At 41.5% G+C, this 15,883-nt stretch overlaps 1 protein-coding gene across 6 annotated transcripts in view; it reads left to right on the plus strand.

The window, feature by feature from the left end:
- Positions 1–15,883, plus strand: part of LOC148327706 (metabotropic glutamate receptor 4-like) — a 165,512-nt gene that overhangs the window by 140,313 nt on the left and 9,316 nt on the right. For all 6 annotated transcript variants that reach the window (XM_088308713.1, XM_088308712.1, XM_088308715.1 and 3 more), the window contains 2 exons: positions 4,514–4,650; positions 6,798–7,733. In XM_088308713.1, coding sequence (XP_088164839.1) covers positions 4,514–4,650; positions 6,798–7,733 — 1,073 coding nt within the window. The remainder of the gene's footprint in view (positions 1–4,513; positions 4,651–6,797; positions 7,734–15,883) is intronic.

The following is a 15,883-nucleotide window of genomic DNA, read 5'->3' on the forward strand; positions in this document are numbered from 1 at the left end:
CTGGCACACTTGAATCACAGAGATGAATTTGGGCAGAAGCGGGAATAGGATATCTGTCAAATTCGGTGCTGAGTGTGGATCGATTTTATTAAGCTTTTATGGTTTGAAAATTTGATTTACCCTCCTGTTTTGGGGGTTCATTGCTTCAAAGTTCGCAAAATTCAAAATTATTTCCAGGCTGTTATCTGGTGTTGTAAGGTGCTGCGGGTTGGGCCGGTTAAAATAAGAGATATATTTAAGTGTTGACTTTATTGCCCATGCTTGCTTGTTTTGAAAGCAATGTGGCTTTTTAATGTGCCAATAAGAGTTGGGGCCATTAATGTCAACTGAATTGATCATCTTTCAAAGTAGTATCAGAGGTGGGATGCCAAATGTTAATGCAGATGACCCACCTAAAACTCACCAAGCAACACCTCAGACAACAGCCCAGACAACGATCCATCAGTCCGCACAAAATTATGTTGACAGGAGGTCATCCGTTTTGGGTTGGAGCAGCCATTTTGGGCGAATTTCTGGGCTCGTACTTTGGCGGAGTCTCACTAAGGAATTTAGTATCCAAATGAGCCCCAATCGGAAGCAGCAGTGGCGGGCCGTGCATTTCACACGTAGGCCTTCAGTGAAGTCCAACTTGAGTAAATCCCCCTTATAACACCATCATTTATGACACCACGGCTGGACAAACAGAAACACACTTACAGAATACTCAATGAATGTTGGACGACATAGCTTCTCTTGAAAGGTCCGTCTTGAAAAGGGCCTCGCAAGTGTATCTGCAATTAAATTCACGCATTTCCTTCCTTCGGCCATTGTGGTTTGAAAAAGCAAGAATGTATTTGAGATTTTCGAACGGTCGCCAGTTACGACTTTCTGGTGTGTTGATTCTGCATTGCGCTGCCCCCTCACGAGTGAGTAACCAATCCCAAAACACGTTCATCACCGTTCAGCGTAAGGCCATCGGGAAGACTCACTGTAACCAATTTGTGATCTGATTGGCTATCGCAACTGTCTATCAACTCTGAAAGCTCATAGTCTTTGACAGAACAGATGCCCGCATGATTGTATCTGAAGGTACGGACGAATAGTGCGTTCAACTAGAATTGTGAAACCTGCCTGGCAACACAAGCCAGTTGAATTCTGATTGGATAAAAACTCACCTAAAAATACAACACTAGGATATAATATGACATCAATGTGAAGAATACGATATTTTCTTAATTATGTTAGGCCAGGAGAAAAGGCCTTGACCGCCCACCAGTGGGAAGCAGGTATCCTAGACAGAAGGGCGATGACAAATTGGAGAGCATTTGTGCCTCCACCATCTAATGTGGTTCCAACATGAGAGCAAAGTCTATCACTCAAGAACACCACCTGAAAAGCCCTTATCATCAGTTTCACAGACCAATACATAATTGGGTGGATTATCTTCCGACCTGAACAGGAGACACAAAAAAGTCTCAAGGACCCATGCCTAAAGTTGAACGGGAAGTCCTCCAGTTTGGGTTGAACTTCCATTTTGTTTCTCCGATTTCCACATGACTCGTCCTTCGGTAATTTGCCCGAATAAGCTCAAATCAAAACCAGGTACCTAAGATGGATGCTCAACCTGAAATTGTGAAGTCTTTCTTCCTATGTCATCAGAAAATTGGCAGAACATGACGTCACAGTTTGCTGATCATTTCATCAATGAATTTGCAGAAAAAAAAGCGGGCGCATTCATTGCTGCTTATAGCTTCAATTTCAATTATTCCTTATACGAAACTTGTCTCACAATCCAACAATCTTCCATACTGAGCTTGTGCCACCCTTACAAAAGACTTTCAATTCAAAAAGAACACGTCTATATTGACAGTGTCAATGAGCTTAATACACACTGTAATTCCCCCTTTTGGGACACAAAATCAGTGTAATCCTCCCACGACGGCCGACTGCTTTGTGACGTGGGCGGCATTGTCACCGAGGCGAGCCCGACTGAAGCTCTAATCCACATGTGGATGAGTCAGCCCAGCTGTGGATCAGACCGCCTCGTCCTCCGGCGATGAAACAAAGATAAACGACTCAGCAGAATTACCAAGCGCACCCTTTTCATTTCGGACGTGTGGGAGGCTTCCAAATACATAAACCATCTCTGGGAGGGGCGTATGAAACAAAACCAAAAAAAAAAAAAAAAAAAAACAATGCACAGGCTTTTTCATCAGGTTTGTGAATGTTGACAGCAGAAGCAATTGGACGTTGAGTCCCTCCGCTGTACCTCTCAGGACGGCTCTCTGTGTTCTACCTTGATTAAACGCATCACTGGGCTGGCAGTGAGGCTCATCATACGCTGTATGGTAAAGATGAGGCCTGTCTTTTTAGTGACACATCATTATGGTGTGTCTTCAAACAGCACACAGTTATCACGGTGATGAAGCAGAAGATGCAAAGTCAAAGCGTATCATTGTTAGTGCTCACACTGAAGCTTAGGGTTGTTATAGAACCACTCAGGTCCAGTAGGTGCCGGTAGTCAGGAGTGCACTTACCATTAGGTAAACACAGGAAGTTGCTGAGGACCCTGAGACTTCCAGTGGTCCCAAAATGCCTAATTTTCTTCAGTTTAGCAATTGATATAATTTTAGTCTTAATTGTCCAAACATTGACGCAAATTCTTAAATTCTTGAAACGTTTCATCTATCTTTATTGTTGAGTCTGCTTCCCTTTGCTTTTTCACGCAATGGACAACTCTGCAATGATTGATTCAGGAAGATGGCTACAAGACTTGTTGGCGCAGAGACTAGTTACCCCGGGTGGGGCAGAGAGAAGCAGAAAATAAACGGCTTTTATCAAAAAGGTTTCCAGTTTTTGAAAATCGTGTATATATATATATATATATATATATTGATTATTGGACGAGTGGTCGGAAGCTGCCAGTTGCTCCTCAGAGTCTTTTGATCTTGATGCTCTTCACAACATCCGGGGGAGGATCACAAGTTTCTATGCCATGCCGATGTGTCTGAACCACTGTTAAGTCTTTGCCGTATCAGCTCGGTGACGTCTGTCAGCCTATACAAACCATTTCTAAGGGGACTGCAATATCCTATAAAAGTCTCATCTATACAGCTGCCTCCGCCTCATCCTCGCCTGTCGCTATTGCCTGTCACTCCTTTTCACGGCGGTACGAGTCGTGCGGGGAGATAACATCCATCCCTGCGTCTAATCCCCCCGTGAGCCTGCGATGATGGCGGCCAATCGCTTCTCTAATCAGTATAAACAGATGTGGATGAGGACCCAATTCGCCCTGAGCGAATGCCTGAAATTTGTGGAGTTATTACATGACACCAACTCCAAATCTGCCATGGAATTTAAGAGTTTATACTTGCGTATTCAACAATTTGTCATCATACTTAAGCACAGCTACAGTAAATTAATACCCTCCAGCAGCACATTCACCGATCTGTTAGTTGCATTCAATTAATGAAATTGTTTCGAATCTGCACCAATGGCTCCAAGACTTTGACACAGCACATTTGAACCAAGCAAAAATGATATTTTTAAGTATTTTTGGAGAACATTAATCTTACCAATATCCAAAAAGGAACAATACCAATATCATTAGCAAGGGAGCAGAGTCCCTGAATTTTTGAAAATAAGCTCTAAAAAGCATGTGGAGTTCCTGACTGCCTATTATTTTCAATGGTACAAAATGATTCATGATGATCTTTATGCATGACAATGCACCATTCTATTTTATTTTATGCCACAAGAAATTTCTCTGCATCATGGGCTGCCGTGGGCATCAAAGGAGAGAAACTTGTGAAGTGTCCTTAAGCAAAAGGTCTACGAGGCTGGGAGGCAGTAGCAAAACTTCTTCGATGTTGGGAGGCTGTTCACATTCAAACAGCGGCTCGGGAGGCTATTCTATTATCCGGGAAATAAATTCAAGCAGAAGCTGTCCAAAAACTCTCGAGTTCAATGGATGCATGAATTGCAAGCTGCTATCAAATAAGAGGCCTTGTGTTAAAATGGAACTTGACCTGGTTCGACGTTTTTAATTGATACGGCTTTAGATTTCAGCAAATACAACTTCCTAATATTGAAAATTCAACAAATAACTATTTTCAGTTCATTAGAAACTATAAAATGTCTCGAAACAAGCAAAAACTCTGTTTTTATTTGGGGAAAAATATGTCATTGGGAGGTTTGCTTAAAAACATTCAAATGATTGTCGAAGAGCTGATGACTTGAAAATTCTGATGACTTGAATTGACTATAAAAATCGCAGAAATACCTGATGTATTTGTATGAAAAAGAAAAAAAAAAGTGTGCCTTCTTTTCTTACGCTGCTGCACAAACTAGTTAATGCATACCACTTGACTCCTCAAATTTCGGGAACATCATAAACTGAGAAAGTTCGTGAAAGTTTTGGTTTCGATCGGATATTATTTTGGAATGGCTCAAATAGACAAATAATGGCAACACATTTGCATTAATCGGAAGTCACAACAAGTAAATGCGGTGTGATTATTTTCCCACCATGCAGGCATCGCAGGAAACCCGGTGCTCTTCAACGAAAATGGAGACGCTCCCGGGCGCTACGAGATCTACCAGTACCAAATCCGAAACCTCACTGCCGAGTACAAGATCATCGGCCACTGGACGGATCAACTTCATCTCAACGTGAGTGACATAAAGTGGATTAAAAGTTTGTGTCTCTGCTTGTTCGCTAACTCCTTGCAAATGATTTGATGGCTGCCGTTTTCCGTGTGTAAATATCCTGAGGGCCTCCTTGAATGATCAACCGGACAGAGCGTGATGAAAAGCAAGCCATGACAGACACATTAAATAGCATCTGTGCCCGACGGCATCATTGACTCTTAAAACGTAACACTGTGGGCTCAGCAGGCTGTGATGAAGCGACGGTCTTGTAACAGTAAACGGCATAAAAGGAACAAAACAAATTATGTTTTGACAATATGAAGAAGAAGGCCTTGGGCGGCCAAAAAGAGATTAAAGTTGAAACGCACGAAGCAGCTTGAGAGAGAAGCTTTTGTCTTGTGTATTTCTTGAAACAACCTGCTGCTGACTTCAGTTGAGCCGAGCGCACCAATTCGAACAGTTGAGCTCGCTTTATTTAATTAGTCTGCTTTGTCTTTTAATTAAAAGCCCCTTTCCACGTTACTTGCAATAATTGGAGACAAGTGAAATCATTAAAGAAGGCCCACTGAAATATCTTCACGGGTGTTTGGAGAAGACGCGTTCACACGAGAAACACGTAAGCTTGTAATACTGCATGGCGTGTTCATGTTTTTCAGATTGATACGCGTAAGTAAAATACATAATCCAATACAACTGCTTCTGGTTCGTTTTAGAATACATCATGGAAAACAATTAAATTGAGTCGATCCCGATGTCCAAGTATTTATTTTGCTCCAAAAACCGTTGAGCACCTTGTGTTGTGAGTTCCCAGAAGAGTAAAATACAGGCTTGCCTTATGTTACTGTCTTCCTTCTAATAACTAAACTTCTGAGAAGGAAAAAGAAAACTCTGCTGAATCAAAGGAACATTTCTTTTGACGGGCTGGTTGTTATGACCAAACACACACCTCCCTAAAAATAGAATCAACTGGCATGGGAGCTTCAAGACGGCTCCTTCAGCACAGCTTTGAGCGTCCAAATAAAAGTTAACCTTTGCTACTGACCTTGAGCTCATATCGCTCCACTCCAACTATCTTCACCACTGCTACATGCGGCCACTGTAACCACTCTGTGCACCAAACCGACTACAATCAATATTAATCTGCTTCTTTGTTGTCTTTAGCCCCTTTCATAGTGCTTGTCAAAGCCCACTTTGTCCCAGAAGAAGGCTGAGAAAAGTACAGACATGGAATTGGGTGGTGAAATTGACCCAGCTTTGGCTCAAGTATTACAGGCATGATAGCAGCTTTGTAAAATTGAATAGCGAAAGGGCCAGGACGGAGCGGGAAGTCAGAGTTGACTCACACAGTTTCTGGCTTTAGGGTTAGTATCAGAGACAGAATAGCCGTTGTACGAAAGGGAATTGCGACTGAGCAGTGAATTTCAACACCCACGACTTAAATAAAAGTAGAAACGTAGGACAGGGTGCTAAAATGAAGCCGAACAAAAAATTTGCCGGCTTTCTTGGTAACACCAAAGACATGACGACAAGGAAGTGGAAATTCCAATTTGGTTCGAATACTTCTTGGTTTGGGAGTTATACTCAAGCGACAGAAAACCAGAGCAAGTTGAGAAGCTAAAGTTAAACATGCACTTCTGCTGACTTTGGAGGTAGTATCAGAGGTTTGCAAGATATGTGAAGGAAAGCAGAAAACCAGGATGGGAGGTTGACGTCCAGCTGCAAATGTCATCAACTTTGGAGCAAGTAAGTTTGGAAGTAGTATCGGAGATATGACAAATACTGTGTGAAAGGGCAGGCCTGGAAATGTATCTGATCATCAAAATGGCGTGAAAGGAAATAGCTTTGCAATGTAACAGGAACCAAGATGGGCTGGGAAATTGAAGTTGCCCCTCAAATTTATTGAACTTGGAGGTAGCTGTAAATGTGGGACGGTGGTTATATGAAAAAGTATTGCGACTGAGCTGTGAGGTTGAACACCCGAGACTCTTTTCTTCCACCCAGATATGCTAAAAGTGATTGTAGCAGTCTGACCAGTGTTGTATAATTCATACCAGACACTATGTCCCGGATCATTGGGTTCTGTGTGAAAGGCATGGAAGGTGAATAAATTCTCTACCTTTACTCAATGTCAAACATGCTGAAGCCTGTTTCCTGTGCCCTCCTGCAAGGTTCGTTCGATGCAGTGGCCCGGCGCCGTCCGTCAGATCCCGTCGTCAATCTGCAGCCATCCTTGTCGCCCCGGCGAGCGCAAGAAGATTGTGAAAGGTATCCAGTGTTGCTGGCACTGTGAGCGGTGCGACGGCTACCAGTACCAGGCTGACACGTTTACGTGCAAGATGTGTCGATTCGACTTGCGGCCCAATGAGAACCACACAGGCTGCGTTTCCATCCCCATCGTCAAGTTGGAGTGGAGCTCTCCATGGGCGGTGATCCCGGTGCTCATCGCAGTGGCGGGCATCATGGCCACCCTCTTCGTCGTGGTCACCTTTGTGCGGTACAATGACACGCCCATTGTGAAGGCATCGGGGCGAGAGCTCAGCTACGTTCTGCTAACCGGCATCTTCCTATGTTACGCCACCACCTTCCTGATGATATCCACCCCTGACGTGGGGATCTGCTCCCTGCGGAGAATCTTTTTGGGCCTGGGGATGAGCATCAGCTATGCCGCCCTGCTCACCAAAACCAACCGCATCTACCGCATCTTCGATCAAGGCACCATGTCCTTGAGCGCGCCGCGGTTCATCTCCCCAGCCTCACAGCTTATCATCACGTTCACGCTGGCGTCAGTGCAGCTGCTCGGCGTGTGCATTTGGTTTGGCGTGGATCCCTCCAAGGCCATCATCGATTATGAGGATCAGAGGACGTCTAATCCAGCCATGGCCCGCGGCGTGCTCAAGTGCGATATCTCCGACCTGTCCCTCATCTGTCTGCTGGGTTACAGCATGCTGCTCATGGTCACCTGTACCGTGTACGCCATTAAGACCAGAGGGGTGCCAGAGACCTTCAACGAGGCCAAGCCCATTGGTTTTACCATGTACACCACTTGCATAATCTGGCTGGCGTTCATCCCCATCTTCTTTGGCACCTCACAATCCACAGAAAAGGTAGGAATACCATTTTTACATTTGTTTGAATGACAAATGGTTTTCATTAATGCATATTTTAAGCAGTTTAAATCCATTTTAAACCAATTTTCGATTAACGGTTACATCCCCGGCGGCACGGTCGTTAACTGGTTAGCACGATGGCCTCACTCTGCAATGGTCGTGATTTAGATTCAGGCACCGGCGTCCTTGTGTGGAGTATGTATGTTCTCTCCGTGCCTGCGAGGGTTTCCTCTGGGTACTTTCCTCCCACATTCCAAAAACATGCATGGCAGGTTGATTGGGCACTCTAAATTGCCACTAGGTATGAGTGTGAGCACGAATGGTTGTCTATGTATGCCCTGCGATTAGCTGGCAACCAGTTCAGGGTTTGCCCCGCCTAATCCCCGAAGATAGCTGGGATAGGCTCCAACACCCTCCGCGACCCTAGTGAGGAGAAGCGGTACAGATAATGGATGGATGGGTTATATCCCTACTTTTAACTTTACAGAGGGTCATCAGTGTACGACAGAGAGTTCCATAATTACAGTAACAACCCGAGTCAAGTCAAGTCAAGTCAATTTTATTTGTATAGCCCTTAATCACAGACAGTCTCAAAGGGCTTTACATAACCACAATCGACATCCTCTGATCTTAACCCCCAGGAGGGCAAGGAAAAACTCAAAACCCCATTAGGGGAAAAAGTGAGAAACCTTGAGAAGGGACCACAGATGGGGGAATCCCCCTTCCAGGATGACCAGGCTGCAATGGATGCCAAGTGGGCAACATTTGACACATAAAATGATGCTATACAATGTTAGCTGAGATAATGTAAGAGTCAATCAAATGAAGTGCTGCAGGAAGATGACTGCAGTGGAGTGGGTCCTCATCCAGTTGATCAGCGCCATAACTCCATGGCAGCACCTCCAAGGATGTGGTCAGCCTTCGGTCTTTTACCGGTCAGTTCGTGTAGAATCAGAATAGCCACTTCCTAGTGAATCAACATCGCCTAATTCCAAAGCAGGGGAAGAGGGGGCAGAAAAGAGAAGAAGCGGCAGTAAACAGGCCTACAAATAATTCTATTAGATGCCAACGTATATAAATAAATTGATCTGATGACGTGCTGAAACTTCAGTGGAACAGGTCCCTGCCCAGTTGGTCAATGCCTTAACCTTCCTTGCGGGTCACCGTCACCTTAAGAGGGGGCAGAAATGAGAAAAGAAGCAGCAGTAAACAGGCCAACAAATAGTTCAACTAAATGCACAAGTGTATAAATGCGTCTTTAATAGTGTTTAGACCAAAATGTGCACGTTATCTTAAATTGTGAAATTGCTTTCAATTTCCGTTATGCAATATAAGTCACGTTATAGCTTCTGAGTGCACACACACGCACACTCACCCCCACTCACTCAACAGGACATTTTGACATGCTTCTTCGATTTTAACCAAACTATAGTCAGTATTAGTTTTGCAACGTGAATCATTTTGTCACTGATTCACTGGAACTGCATTGATCGTTTTGTAACAATGAGGCTGTGTTGTCAACGGAGGCATAACGTATTCCACTACTTGGCAGCAGTTTGCAGACTAAATGGTTTGGGCTAGCTATCAAAAGTCAACAGAAAGATAGAGGATTTGGTGCAAATGAGATATTTTCTACTTGGAAATAAGATTTGTTGTAAACAATTCAAATTGGGTAGTGGGTACCCTGGAAGCGTGCTCATAATTGTTCTTTGGAATGTGAAGAGATTTAGCTCTGAGCCTCAGGCTGTGCTGCTTTTTTGTCCTGCAGTTTCGTTCCGCTGTTCCACTTTTCCCCACCCTTTTGTTTAAATAAGGCGGTAAATGTTTAATTAGGAAAATTCCTGAGATATAATGCATTCTTATGATCCATACCTAGTTCAACCTGCTACAGTTATTAGTATGGATTTACATTGCACGGCATGCGTGACATAATTCAGATTTATTTATTTGTTTTTGTCCCAAATTGGGATTTTGCTCACAATTTGTAGATACGACATGGCATCATAAATGAAAAATAAAACCCGCATTGAGTCAGATATCCTCGGATGAAAATTAGGCATCTTCTTGATGTGGATTCAAATCAGATATGCATTTGACAACTGTCAATGTGAGTGCAGTGGAAACGGACAGATCAGATTAGGGCTGAACGCTAAATTAAAATCTGATTTTGATTTTCGTTTTCGCTTCTCTCCATCTTTAAACATAATCAAAGAAAAACAATAAATTTGCAGAAAGGTGCAGTGTATTTAAAAGTTCCCTGAATGCACCATGTTGCTTGCGTAGCAAGCGTGTATGTGATTCTGCTAAGATGTTTAATGATACCTAGTTGGAGTTTACTGTAAAACTAAACACACAAATAAATAAATTACGCTCATTGTACATTTAAAAACAAAAACCTGCTTCATTTATAAAACATCGATAGCACTAATGCTAAAGTCAATCGAGAATCCCATTATAAAGCTAATGGAAATTAGCGTTGACTTCGAGAGTGGTATTTCTTCAATGAATGCATATATTCACACATGAACGCTGTGGAAACACATACACACAGGTAAGATAACGCTACTTTATACATTCTTCCAGGTCTGTGAAAAACGAGTTCTATTAATTCAGTGTTCAATCGCAAAATTATTCCGTACTCCATCCATACATAGCAACAAACTGCCCTTAAGAGGCCAAAACTTGCAGCTACAACTCATTTGTTTTAATAGTTTTTTTTTCAATTGCTATCATTTTCTTATATTCCTATTTTACTTTCTTATGATTTTATTTTCTTGTTGTCCTTTCAAGGAATATTTAAAATTGGAATTTTCCTTCCCTCAAAATTAAGGAATCAAAGATCCAAGGATTTTCATTTTGTTGAACCAGCACAAATTTCCAAATGACATGACACAAAATAAAATCACAGAGACTTGTGAAGATGACATGAAACATAAAAAAATCGGATGAAGAGATCAGGGTAATGCTTAATCGTGGCTTCAATGTATGCGAAGATGCAAGACATCAAACATGTGGATGGAGCAGAAAGAAAATGCAAGAAGCTTGAATCTCACATGATACTTCATTTTATACTTGACAAAAAGAATAGAGTGTTTAAGAATAAAGTGTTGAACGTCCAGGCATGAATGAGCATGAGGCGATAATTACAGTTTGGAGTAATCGCCTTTAGACATTGAACAAACACAACGTTTTGAAAGCAATGACTAATCATTTTTATAATCATGATTTCAATCTCCATTAAAATAATCAAAATTATTACTTTCACCATAATTGGCCAGTCATCGATATAATACAATATAAGTTTGATGTCATAGAAACAATACAATTTTAGAAACACCTGTGATAGCAAAGACAATTGAATATGTTAAAAATATGAATATTAAATGTGTGTCATTGCATAAGCTAAATAATTGCAGGACGCGACAAGTGGAATAATGGTGAGGTGGTAAGCTTCATTGAAATCAATTTGGTGGAAGAGTCAGTCCAGATAAGATATTCCACTTTGTAGCATACAAAACAATACATTCATGCAAAAGCATTTAGAGCATATTAACAATGCACCAAGTCAAATTATTGTGAGTTCATTTAGCCTCACGCACACACACACCAGTACCCACGCATCAGAGAGAGCAGCTCTGTGTACACTCATATATTCCCAAGTCAAATCAATGTTTCTGACCTCAGAACCATAAACACGGCTCACATTCAGTGAGGGCTCTAGATGAGCTGCAGGTCAAGAGGGATGCAATGGCAACAGCGGCTGGGGATACCATCTGGGAATGAAGCCAAAGGGGGTACAACAATAGAATTGTATCCATCCAATTGAAAAGGATTTTATTTTTTTTTTGGGCCAGGCTACCAGAGGGGACTTTGTGCGCTAACACCAGAGGACAGCCGGGGACGCAAAAGCCTCGCGCTGGCACGGACGCTATCAGGAGAACCAGCATGGGGTCTGACAGATGCAATAAAATGAATCCCCACCTCCTCCCTTTTGGAGATTAAACAAACCAATACATCATAAAACCCCCCCAAAAAAGGCCGCTGTGTGTGGCGGGTATGTCGTCACACTTCCCACTCTCAGCCCCAAAATAATTTCAATTGTGTACAGTAGTGCAGAAAATCTGCATATGCCTGCAGTCAACTAAATGCCATTAATAATGCAGCGTGTGACCGGCAGCACAATGTCTTGTTTTCATACGCTTGCTGTGAATCTGCATAACAGCTTGTTCGCACACCCACCTGCGGTTAATGCGCTAAAAGTAACGTCTCGTACCCTATCCGCCTGGTTTTACGTTAGCGCTCGTCAAACATAGCCGGACGCCTAAAAGCAAAATGAAACGAAAAAAAAAAATCCTTGTTTTTCCCCAGTGAATACCAGAACCTTTTATTTAATTTATTCCACCCGAAGATTTATCACAGGCGGATTAAGCATCCATTAGCTATTAGTGAGTTTAAAATAGAAAGATAACTTTTCATTGTTTCTTTCATAACTCAAAGGAATATAATTTACTGGGATGTATGCAGATGTTTAAAACGTATGATGTTCTTAATTCGCCAAGTAAAAAGTAAAAAAGTAAAAAGACAATCATTCCTCAAATGCACTTTTCAAAACTCTTAAAACTCCCACACACAGTCAACAATATTACTTTGTTTTCTTTGGAAAACTTCTATAAAGGGTGAAAAAGTTATAATTTATTTAAACTCACTATTAAAAGAAGGAGGCCAGAAAACAGTCTAGTGTTGAATGAGTCCCAAAAGTATGCAAAGCTAAAAATGTCTATTTTAACTAAAGTATCTTCTATTATATATATATATATATATATATATATATATATAATTATATACACAGACTTGGCGATTGCACCCTTATTTTCATACAACTTAGGTGTGTTGAAAGAATAATGGGATATTGAATTTTCTAAAATTTTCATTTCGGTTTCGTTAATTTGCCTGACATGGCAAAACGACATGAAATCCGAAACATTTGTTTCAGGGGACAAAAAAAGGTTCCACAAAAAAACAGCATTTACCTGATCATACAAAATAAACCATGGGAAAATTTCACTTTGGACTTCTGGTTTTCCATTTGTATTTTGTATATTTGTCCACCAGATGGAGCTATATTTTCCCATTCGAAGAATGCAGCACAACGTCATTCTTTTTAGTTGCCATTTTGGCTTTACGGCACACATCAGTATCGTAAAAACGAGGACCCTCCATAATAGCTTTCCATGTCAGCTGTTTCATTCCCATTCAAAGCATGCAGCACAATTTTACACATGATTTTCTGCAAGACCGCCTGGGTCCTGAAACAATAACTGTGGCGCTTAATATAGTGTGTATGTAAAAGGAAGGCGGGTGACAATTTTTGTCGGGCGAGGGTATTTAAAGAACATCTTAAGAGTTTCATCGTGACATAAACAGGATAGTTCTTATTTGGGGGGAATTACCTCACGTCAAAGCAAAAACACTCCTCATAACGGTGAAGTGTGTCAGGCCCTGTAAAGCCGCACACACACATTGAAACATCTCGCACAGCAATTAAACGCTTCACTTCCTTCTGCCACGATGGCACACTTCACTTGAGAGTACGTCCAACCGGACACCACAGGGAGGCGTTTTCCATTATTTAAGGCGGGACATCTGGTCCTGGTTGTACACCTTTTTTACAGTAGCTTCAAAATGTCTGCTTAACTGGAGAGTGACGGCCTAAATTGGTGGTTGACGTACGAGGAGGAGCCACGGAACAAAAACTTGGGATAGAAGCCCCTGAAAGGGATTGAATGCAAGAGGTTCTGCCATCGCCATCAATGGACCAACAAATGGAGCCACTGTTTTGGGTTTCTTGATGAAGGCTTAACAAAGTCCACTATGACAAAAATAGAGGTTGTGGAGCATGAGCAAAAGTGTCCATGACTGAATAAATACCTTAAAAAGTATTTTGTAGGTTATTGATTTTTAAGAAACACTAAGTATTCAATGTCAATTCTATATAAATTAATACCACATAGAAGTGAATGTGAACAATATGGTAACAAGCATAATCAACCGCATTATGTGTAGATGTTATTGAATGGTAATAATTACTATACAGAAATGGATGACAACTTTGCTACGACATGGATAAATATGTTGGGGGACAAAAAGGTGCAATAGTCAGCAGAATTGTTGTTTTACTATCCATGCCGATTTGAACAACGGTACATGGATAAATACGTCTGTACGTTAAAGTGAATGTGAACAACAAGGTAGCAAGCATCGTTTGCTTTATTTTGTGGAATAATTGATTAAATCATAATAGATGTGCATTATTATGCAGCAAGCGGCAACCTGATGGTACAGGAATATAAATATTTATACTACAGTGGACATACTTACAGTTAAGCACTAGTGGCTAATCCATTATCTGTACCACTTCTCCTCACAAGGGTCGCGGGGGGTGCTGGAGCCCATCCCAGCTGTCTTCGGGGGACACCCTGAACTGGTCGCCAGCCAATCGCATGGCACGCAAAGACGAACAACCATCTACGCTCACACTCATATCAAGGGGCAATTTTGAGTGTTCAATCAACCTGCCATGCATGTTTTTGAAATGTGGGAGGAAACCGGGGTAACCGGAGGAAACCCACGCAGGCACGGGGAGAACATGCAAACTCTGCACAGGAAGGCCGGAGCCGGAATTGAACCCATGCTTTTTTTTCTTTTAATTAAAAAAATAAATTTCTTCATTTATTCTTAAAGTTCCCTGTACATTTCAGTGGCAGTCAATTATAAGCGTGATTTTCGCTATTTGCGAGTCAGAAGGGTCCCAATCCCCAGCACACAGCGTGGGTCCACTTTATACAAAGAAGGCAGAGAGAGTAGCCAGCAGCATGTGTGTGTTACTGTACTTGAATATATATTCCTGCAGAAATGCTGAACACTATAAAATGATTTATGTACAATACAATAAAATATAACTTGATTTCTATAGCGCATTTCACAACAGCTGGAGCTATAACAAAGCACTTTACATTTACATTTACATCAAAACACAAATTAAAGCACACAAAGCCAGAAGAACAGCAGAACAGCGACAGTCTGGTGTTGTGCTGAAAGCCATAGAATAAAAATGTGTTTTCAAACAAGTGGACAGCGAGGGGGCTTGCCTAACACTTAATGAAAGGTCATTCTATGTGTGGATTGCCACAAAGTATTAATTGGGAGAATACGTAACATCATTATGTGTATTGTGATGCATACTGCACACAATCACTGGTGGAGCATTTAGGGAGTGCCAAGGATATCTCAGTGGTGCACAAGGTAAAAAAAAAAAGTACAAATCCAAAACATTGTTCAGAAAACGCTGATTCCTAATACGTTCTCTGTGGGGAACAGGTGGAAAAACTTTCCTGGAAAAAAAATACCATAAAAAACCCAAAAGTCAATTATGTGGCCTGGCACCCGAGGGCGGGCAAGCATATTTCGTGGGGGGCAGTGGCCCTAAGTCCACCCCCGTCCACCAGCGCAGGCAATTCAATCACGTTATTCGATGTAGGCCTCTTTGGTATACATAATTAGATATGTGACTTGAGCTAGACTGTTTTATCGCTGTAACCTTTTTACTTGCCAAGGTCTTGCATCCGCCTCTACTGCACTCTTTACACCTAAGAACAGTTAAAGCACGTTAAGACCAAGTTTGGTGCACACACTGACATTTGTTTGGGCTATTTCACCCACCTGTGTGGGCATGACGAAGGCACTTTCTGTGTAGCTGATAAGGCTCCATTAGGGCTGAACGATTCTCGAAAATATATGTATTGCGATTTTTCTGACAGATATTCCAATTTCGATTAAATTTGCGATTTTTGGCACAATGTACTGAGTCATTTACAAACATGACAGAAAATGCCATTATAACATTAAAAACAATAAAAGCTATGACTGCAATAATGCAAGGATGCTGAAGCGGTTTTGTGTGGGTGCAGTTCTTAAGTTTTTAAAAACTGCTTTCTGTCAAGTATAATTTTGTATTAGTGAGGAATTGTGTATAAGAAAATTCTTTTTTTTTATTATTATTATTTTGAATTTCGTACTAATGTACATTTCAATTAACATAAATTGTAGATTATATGCCAATAAAATCACAGTCACTTATCAAATTGAAT

This window comes from Idiotropiscis lumnitzeri, chromosome 11, assembly GCF_059441095.1.
Source record: "Idiotropiscis lumnitzeri isolate Australia: NSW breed Sydney's pygmy pipehorse chromosome 11, RoL_Ilum_1.0, whole genome shotgun sequence".
Lineage (NCBI taxonomy): Eukaryota > Metazoa > Chordata > Actinopteri > Syngnathiformes > Syngnathidae > Idiotropiscis > Idiotropiscis lumnitzeri.